Here is a 9,332-nt window from a genome sequence, read left to right as displayed (position 1 = left end):
TTCAAAAATTCTCCATTCTCGTGTTCAAATCATTCCTCGCCACCCCCCTCCCCATTTCTAATCACCTCCAGCCCCTACACCCCTCCTTATCTCTGTAACCTCCTACAGCCCCTACACCACTCCCTATCTCTGTAACCCCCTCCAGCCCCTCCCTATCTCTGTAACCCCCTCCAGCCGCTCCCTATCTCTGTAACCACCTCCAGCTCCCACACCTCTCCCTATCTTTGTAACCCCCTCCAGCCCCTACACCCCTCCCTATCTCTGTAACCTCCTCCAGCCCCTACACTCCTCCCTCTCTCTGTAACCTCCTCCAGCCCCTACACCCCTCCCCATCTCTGTAACCCCCTCTAGCCCCTACACTCCTCACTATCTCTATAACTCCCTCCAGCCCCTACACCCCTCCGAGATCTCTGCTCTCCTCCAATTCTGGCCTCTTGCCCATCTCCCGATTCCCATCGCTCCACCATCGGTGGCCGTGCCTTCAGCTGCCTGGGCCCCAAGCTCTGGAACTCCCTCCCTAAACCTCTCCGCCTCTCTCTCCTCCTTTAAGACGCTCCTTAAAACCGACCTCTGTGACCCAGCTTTTGGTCGCCTGTCCCAATATCTCCGTATGTGGCTCGGGGTCAGAGTGTGTCTGATTTACGCTCCTGTGACAAGCCTGGGGACGTTACAGGCACTATATAAATGCAGGGTGCTGCTGTTGTCGGTGTGTTGGGCTCAGTACGACACAGGCCGGTTGCCGGCGGTGTTTTGGAAGGCGAAGCGAGTTTTTCCTCATTGGATTGGAGGTTAAAGTTCACGGCTCTGGCCGTTTGCGATGTCACATACGGGGCATTCAGTAAGGACACAAAACTTTATTCTTCAAAAGAGGCGCAGAAAAAGTATTAAATACAAATGCCACATCGCGCCCCTCACGGCAGGAGGCCATCCGGCCCTGGCCCCGCTTGTCTGACCCCAGCGTCCCGGTCAAAGGTCAGAGGGCAGGGGTGATCGCCCCGCGCCCGCCGCTCTCCGTCTGTGGCCCCGATTCCGCGATTGCGGTCTCCTCGGGGGACCCGCACGCTCTCCGGCTCCCCGGCTCCGCGGGCTTCTTGGCGAAGAACAGGCCCCAACGCTGGTCGCCGAACTTACAGCGACGCACCTTCTCCTCCCAGCCATCGACAATGTAATGGTAGTCAGCCTCGGAGAATTCCTGAGAGAGAGAGAGAGAGAGAGAGAGAGAGAGAGAGTGAGAGAGAGAGAGAGAGAGACAGAGAGAGAGAGAGACGGACAGAGAGAGAGAGAGAAATGTTAGAAACAATGGATCATAAGAACATAAGAAATAGGAGCAGGAGTCGGCCATTCGGCCCCTCGAGCCTGCTCCGCCATTTAATACGATCGCGGCTGATCCGATCATGGACTCAGCTCCACTTCCCTGCCCGCCCCCCATAACCCTTCACTCCCTTATCGCTCAAAAATCTGTCTATCTCCACCGTAAATATATTCAATGTCCCAGCCTCCACAGCTCTCTGAGGCAGCGAGTTCCACAGATTTACAACCCTCTGAGAGAAGAAATTCCTCCTCATCTCAGTTTTAAATGGGCGGCCCCTTATTCTAAGACCATGCCCCCTAGTTCTAGTCTCCCCCATCAGTGGAAACATCCTCTCTGCATCCACCTTGTCAAGCCCCCCTCATAATCTGATACGTTTCGATAAGATCACCTCTCATTCTTCTGAATTCCAATGAGTAGGGGCCCAACCTCCTCAACCTTTCCTCATAAGTCAACCCCCTCATCTCCGGAATCAACCGAGTGAACCTTCTCTGAACTGCCACCAAAGCAAGTATATCCTTTCGTAAATACGGAGAGCAAAACTGAACGCAGTACTCCAGGTGTGGCCTCACCAATACCCTGTATAACTGGAGCAAGACTTCCCTGCTTTTATACTCCATCCCCTTTGCAATAAAGGCCAAGATACCATTAGCCTTCCTGATCACTTGCTGTACCTGCATACTATCCTTTTGTGTTTCATGCACAAGTAACCCCCAGGTCCCGCTGTACTGCAGCACTTTGCAATCTTTCTCCGTTTAAATAATAACTTGCTCTTTGATTTTTTTTCTGCCAAAGTGCATGACCTCACACTTTCCAACATTATACTCCATCTGACAAATTTTTGCCCACTCACTTAGCCCGTCTATGTCCTTTTGCAGATTTTTTATGCCCTCCTCACACATTGCGTTTCCTCCCATCTTTGTATCGTCAGCAAACTTGTCTACGTTACACTCAGTCCCTTCTTCCAAGTCGTTAATATAGATTGTAAATAGTCGGGGTTCCAGCACTGATCCCTGTGGCACCCCACTAGTTACTGGTTGCCAACCCGAGAATGAGCCATTTATCCCGACTCTCTGTTTTCTGTTATTTCGCCAATCCTCTATCCATGCTAATATATTACCCCCAACCCCGTGAACTTTTATCTTGCGCAGTAACCTTTTGTGTGGCACCTTGTCAAATGCCTTCTGGAAATCCAAATACACCACATCCACTGGTTCCCCTTTATCCACCCTGTTCGTTACATCCTCAAAGAATTCCAGCAAGTTTGTCAAACATGATTTCCCCCTTTCATAAATCCATGCTGACTCTGTCTGACCGAATTATGCTTTTCCAAATATCCCGCTACTGCTTCTTTAATAATGGACTCCAACATTTTCCCAACCGCAGACGTTAGGCTAACTGCTCTATAGTTTCCTGCTTTCTGTCTGCCTCCTTTTTTAAAAATAGGGGTGTTACATTTGCGGTTTTTCAATCTGCTGGGATCTCCCCAGAATCCAGGGAATTTTGGTAAATTACAACCAATGCATCCACAATCCCTGCCGCTACTTCTCTTAAGACCCGAGGATGCAAGCCCTCAGGTCCAGGGGATTTATCCGCCTTTAATGTGTAATCCAGATCAAATGTGTAGACTCTCGGCTGTCAGTGACAGACAGGGATTATCCCGAGGGGGGCATGACGGGATGACTGGACAGTAACGCTCCGCGATATGGGTCCCCAGCTGGGAATGATCGTCCTCCCCCAGACCTCCCCACCCGGAGCGTCCAGCCCACGGCGCACGTGTCCAGGGTGGTTCAGTGTAGGAGGTCAGGGGTCAGGGCGGGATTCAGAGGGTGGGGGTCAGGGTCAGAGGTTCAGTGTTGATCAGCTGTGGCCCCAGCGCACCCTCCCTCCTCCTCCTCTCCCCTCGCCCCTCCCCCCTCGCTCCTCCCACCCACCCTCCCTCTCCCCCTCTTCTCGCTCCTCCCACCCACCCTTCCTCTCCCCTCGCTCCTCCCACCCACCCTCCCTCTCCCCTCGCTCCTCCCACCCTCCCTACTCCACTCCACTCCCCCCTCCTCTCCGCCCCTCCCCTCCACTTCCCCCCGCCCCCTCCCTCCTCTCCACTTCCTCCCGCCCCCTCCATCCTCTCCCCTCCCCTCCGCCCCCCCTTCGCTCCTCCCCCCTCCGCTCCTCCCACCCACCCTCCCTCCCTCTCCCCCTCTTCTCGCTCCTCCCACCCTCCCTACTCCACTCCACTCCCCCCTCCTCTCCGCCCCTCCCCTCCACTTCCCCCCGCCCCCTCCCTCCCTCCTCTCCACTTCCCCCCGCCCCCTCCCTCCCTCCTCTCCACTTCCCCCCGCCCCCTCCCTCCTCTCCCCCCCGCCCCCCCCCTCCTCTCCCCCCCGCCCCCCCTTCGCTCCTCCCCCCTCCTCCTCCCCCCTCCCCTCGCACCTCCTTCTCCCCCTCCCTCCCCCCTCCCCTCCGCCCCCACTCTCCTCTTCCCCCCGCCCCCTTCCTCCCCCCTCCCTTCCTCCCCCCCGCCCCCCCCAATCGCCCCGTACCTGTAGAAACGCCGCCCGCTCGCCCTCGATCCGTTGAAGCTCGCGCTGGAGAATGTCGGCGAACTGCCGGGTCCGATCCTCGGCCCGCACACCGGTGAACCCCGCCTCGCGCAGCAGCTACGGGAAACAAACCCCCCACCCCCGGTGGGAGAGAGAGAGAGAGAGGTCAGTCCCATCTCCCAGAACCATGTCTCGCCACGCTCCGCCCCGACCCCCGCCCTGCGGAGCGCGGAGGTAGTCGCCCGCCACGCGGCTCGGCAATCGCGAGCGCCGCCTCAAACGCCACATCTGCTCAACCATGCCGGAACCACGCACGCTGACACGCCGGCACCGCAGCAACCCGCCGGGCAAACTCGTCACGTGACGCTTTGAGCAGGTTTACGGCAGCGGCTGCAGTACCGCAGCCATCCACCGGGGGCGCTCTCGGCCACTAGGGGGGCGCTCTCGGCCACTAGGGGGCGCTCTCGGCCACTAGGGGGGGCGCTCTCGGCCACTAGGGGGCGCTCTCGGCCACTAGGGGGCGCTCTCGGCCACTAGGGGGGCGCTCTCGGTTACGCGGAAGGCACTGAACTTGGGGGTGTGGTTAATACGACGGAGGCACGACTAAATACAGCTTGGTCACAGAATTATCAAATGAATTTCAATCTAGAGTCGTGTGACGTGGAGCATTTTGGTAGGAGGAATAAGGGAGTCAAAAACTCCGAGTTACTGTGCACAGTTCTGGTCTCTATATCCCACACTGGGAGTTACTGTGCACAGTTCTGGTCTCTATATCCCACACTGGGAGTTACTGTGCACAGTTCTGGTCTCTATATCCCACACTGGGAGTTACTGTGCACAGTTCTGGTCTCTATATCCCACACTGGGAGTTACTGTGCACAGTTCTGGTCTCTATATCCCACACTGGGAGTTACTGTGCACAGTTCTGCTCTCCATATCCCACACTGGGAGTTACTGTGCACAGTTCTGGTCTCTATATCCCACACTGGGAGTTACTGTGCACAGTTCTGGTCTCTATATCCCACACTGGGAGTTACTGTGCACAGTTCTGGTCTCCATATCCCACACTGGGAGTTACTGTGCACAGTTCTGGTCTCGATATCCCACACTGGGAGTTACTGTGCACAGTTCTGGTCTCTATATCCCACACTGGGAGTTACTGTGCACAGTTCTGGTCTCCGTATCCCACACTGGGAGTTACTGTGCACAGTTCTGGTCTCTATATCCCACACTGGGAGTTACTGTGCACAGTTCCGGTCTCTATATCCCACACTGGGAGTTACTGTGCACAGTTCTGGTCTCTATATCCCACACTGGGAGTTACTGTGCACAGTTCTGGTCTCTATACCCCACACTGGGAGTTACTGTGCACAGTTCTGGTCTCTATATCCCACACTGGGAGTTACTGTGCACAGTTCTGGTCTCTATATCCCACACTGGGAGTTACTGTGCACAGTTCTGGTCTCCATATCCCACACTGGGAGTTACTGTGCACAGTTCTGGTCTCCGTATCCCACACTGGGAGTTACTGTGCACAGTTCTGGTCTCTATATCCCACACTGGGAGTTACTGTGCACAGTTCCGGTCTCTATATCCCACACTGGGAGTTACTGTGCACAGTTCTGGTCTCTATATCCCACACTGGGAGTTACTGTGCACAGTTCTGGTCTCTATACCCCACACTGGGAGTTACTGTGCACAGTTCTGGTCTCTATATCCCACACTGGGAGTTACTGTGCACAGTTCTGGTCTCTATATCCCACACTGGGAGTTACTGTGCACAGTTCTGGTCTCCATATCCCACACTGGGAGTTACTGTGCACAGTTCTGGTCTCTATATCCCACACTGGGAGTTACTGTGCACAGTTCTGGTCTCTATATCAGGAGAGATTGAACAGACTGGGCCTCCTCTCTCTAGAAAAAAGGAGGTTGAGGGGTGAGCTGATGGAGGGTCTTTAACATGATGCAGGGGGTTCGATAGGTGAGACGTAGAGAATGTTCCCCCTTGTGGGGGAGACCAGAACTCGGGGCCATCAGTATCAGACAGTCACTGATAAACCCAACGGGGAATTCAGGAGAAACTTCTTTACCCAGAGAGCGGTGAGAATGTGGAACTCGCTGCCCGAGTTACACTTGCGGACGTTTTGTGACATTAAAAGGCCTTACTCATGGGCCTTACGCTAAACATCCGTAAGACAAAGGTCCTCCACCAGCCTGTCCCCACCACACAGCACTGCCCCCCAGTCATCAAGATCCACGGCCCGGCCCTGGACAACATTTCCCATACCCCGGGAGTTTCCGATCAACAAGAGCAGACATCGACGACACGATCCAACACGGCCTCCAGTGCGCCAGTGCAGCCTTCGGCCGCCTGAGGAAAAGAGTGTTTGAAGACCAGGCCCTCAAATCCACCACCAAGCTCATGGTCTACAGGGCTGTAGTGATACCCGCCCTCCTGTATGGCTCAGAGACATGGACCATGTACAGTAGACACCTCAAGTCGCTGGAGAAATACCACCAACGATGTCTCCGCAAGATCCTGCAAATCCCCCGGGAGGACAGACGCACCAACGTTAGCGTCCTCGACCAGGCCAACATCCCCAGCATCGAAGCACTGACCACACTCGACCAGCTCCGCTGGGCAGGGCCACATTGTCCGCATGCCCCCCAGACACGAGACTCCCCAAAGCAAGCGCTCTACTCGGAACTCCTTCACGGCAAACGGGCCAAAGGTGGGGCAGAGGAAACGTTACAAGGGACCACCCTCAAAGCCTCCCTGATAAAGTGCAACATCCCCACCCACACCTGGGAGTCCCTGGGCCCAAAGACCAGTCCGCCCCCAAGTGGAGGAAGTGCATCCGGGAGGGCGCTGAGCACCTCGAGTCTCGTCGCCGAGAGCGTGCAGAAACCAAGCGCAGGCAGCGGAAGGAGCGTGCGGCAAACCTGTCCCACCCTCCCCTTCCCTCAACCACTGTCTGTCCCACCTGTGACAGGGACTGTGGCTCTCGTATTGGGCTGTTCAGCCACCTGAGGACTCGCATTAAGAGTGGAAGCAAGTCTTCCTCGATTCCGAGGGACTGGCGATGATGATGACAAATGCAAGGTGTTAATGCAGACCACCGAGGTGTGAATGAGGTTTTAACGGCGAGGATAGGAGCTACCCCCTCCCCCGGCCCAGGGCCCCGAGCCCTGCCCCCCAGCGCACAGACACACAGAGGGGCGGGGGTGGGCAGCAAAGAGAGGCGCACAAACCTGTCCGTATCTCTGGACCGTGTGCAGGAAATAACCACGCTGTCTCACGTACTCCTCGAAGGGCACCGACCACGGAGTCTCCCCACAGCAGTAATCCGTGATCAGCAGTTTTCCACCCGGCTTCAACCAGGTCTGTAACACAACACGAGGCCATCAGTGTTCCCTGCTCACACCCGGCGCACTCACTGTGGGAGGGGCAGTACTGAGGGAGCGCCGCACTGCGCTGTCGGAGGGGCAGTACTGAGGGAGCGCCGCACTGCGCTGTCGGAGGGGCAGTACTGAGGGAGTGCCGCACTGTCGGAGGGGCAGTACTGAGGGAGCGCCGCACTGCGCTGTCGGAGGGGCAGTACTGAGGGAGCGCCGCACTGTCGGAGGGGCAGTACTGAGGGAGCGCAGCACTGTCGGAGGGGCAGTACTGAGGGAGTGCCGCACTGTCGGAGGGGCAGTACTGAGGGAGCGCCGCACTGTCGGAGGGGCAGTACTGAGGGAGTGCCGCACTGTCGGAGGGGCAGTACTGAGGGAGCGCCGCACTGCGCTGTCAAAGGGGCAGTACTGAGGGAGTGCCGTACTGCGCTGTCGGAGGGACAGTACTGAGGGAGTGCCACACTGCGCTGTCGGAGGGGCAGTACTGAGGGAGGGCCGCACTGGCGGAGGGGCAGTACTGAGGGAGTGCCGCACTGCACTGTCGGAGGGGCAGTACTGAGGGAGTGCCGCACTGTCGGAGGGGCAGTACTGAGGGAGTGCCGCACTGCACTGTCGGAGGGGCAGTACTGAGGGAGTGCCGCACTGTCGGAGGGGCAGTACTGAGGGAGCGCCGCACTGTCGGAGGGGCAGTACTGAGGGAGTGCCGCACTGTCGGAGGGGCAGTACTGAGGGAGCGCCGCACTGCGCTGTCAAAGGGGCAGTACTGAGGGAGTGCCGTACTGCGCTGTCGGAGGGGCAGTACTGAGGGAGTGCCACACTGCGCTGTCGGAGGGGCAGTACTGAGGGAGGGCCGCACTGGCGGAGGGGCAGTACTGAGGGAGTGCCGCACTGCACTGTCGGAGGGGCAGTACTGAGGGAGTGCCGCACTGTCGGAGGGGCAGTACTGAGGGAGTGCCGCACTGCACTGTCGGAGGGGCAGTACTGAGGGAGTGCCGCACTGTCGGAGGGGCAGTACTGAGGGAGCGCCGCACTGTCGGAGGGGCAGTACTGAGGGAGTGCCGCACTGTCGGAGGGGCAGTACTGAGGGAGCGCCGCACTGTCGGAGGGGCAGTACTGAGGGAGCGCTGCACTGCGCTGTCGGAGGGGCAGTACTGAGGGAGTGCCGCACTGTCGGAGGGGCAGTACTGAGGGAGCGCCGCACTGCGCTGTCGGAGGGGCAGTACTGAGGGAGTGCCGCACTGTCGGAGGGGCAGTACTGAGGGAGCGCCGCACTGCGCTGTCGGAGGGGCAGTACTGAGGGAGTGCAGCACTGTCGGAGGGGCAGTACTGAGGGAGCGCCGCACTGTCGGAGGGGCGGTACTGAGGGAGCGCCGCACTGCGCTGTCGGAGGGGCGGTACTGAGGGAGTGCCGCACTGTCGGAGGGGCAGTACTGAGGGAGTGCCGCACTGTCGGAGGGGCGGTACTGAGGGAGTGCCGCACTGTCGGAGGGGCAGTACTGAGGGAGTGCCGCACTGTCGGAGGTGCCGTCTTTGGGATGAGACGTTAAACCGAGGCCCCGTCTGCCCTCTCGGGGGGATGTAAAAGATCCCGGGGCCACTATTGGAAGAAGAGCAGGGGGAGTTCTCCCCGGTGTCCTGGGGCCAATATTTATCCCTCGACCAACATCACTAAAACAGATGATCTGGGTCATTATCACATCGCTGTGTGTGGGAGCTTGCTGTGCGCTAATTGGCGTTTCCCACATTACAACAGTGTGGGAAACACGGCAGCTGATTTTACTGCATTGTGAGGCGCTGTGGGACGTCCGGTGGAAGCGGTGGAAATGGAGAGCCGCTGCCTTAAAGCGACAGTCCCTCTGCCTTAAAGCGACAGTCTCCACCCCGGCCAGGACTCACGTGGAATCTCCTGAGCAGATCTTGCTTGTCAGCGATGTGCAGTATGGTGTCCCGGCTGTAGATCACGTCGAAGGAGTTCTCCAGGAAAACTCTTCTGCTGGCGTCTGCGATCTCGAACTGCACCTGGGGCAGGGGGGAGCCAGAGAGAGGGGGGCTGGTGAGACCGGGTTGTGGGAGGGGATGGAACGGAG

The 9,332-nt window shown here is 58.0% G+C and overlaps 1 protein-coding gene across 1 annotated transcript in view; it reads right to left on the bottom strand.

The window, feature by feature from the left end:
• Positions 1–839: 839 nt before the first annotated feature.
• The window catches only part of pmt (phosphoethanolamine methyltransferase), a 13,293-nt gene continuing 4,800 nt past the window's right edge, over positions 840–9,332 (bottom strand). Inside the window, exons 2-5 of the mRNA XM_070867999.1 lie at positions 9,142–9,264; positions 7,102–7,233; positions 3,850–3,966; positions 840–1,192 (exon numbers count right to left, since the gene is read on the bottom strand). Coding sequence (XP_070724100.1) covers positions 974–1,192; positions 3,850–3,966; positions 7,102–7,233; positions 9,142–9,264 — 591 coding nt within the window. The 3' untranslated portion in view covers positions 840–973. The remainder of the gene's footprint in view (positions 1,193–3,849; positions 3,967–7,101; positions 7,234–9,141; positions 9,265–9,332) is intronic.

The sequence above is a fragment of the Pristiophorus japonicus genome, chromosome 27 (assembly GCF_044704955.1).
Source record: "Pristiophorus japonicus isolate sPriJap1 chromosome 27, sPriJap1.hap1, whole genome shotgun sequence".
In the NCBI taxonomy this organism is placed as follows: domain Eukaryota; kingdom Metazoa; phylum Chordata; class Chondrichthyes; family Pristiophoridae; genus Pristiophorus; species Pristiophorus japonicus.
This window is presented reverse-complemented; position numbering and strand designations above follow the sequence as displayed.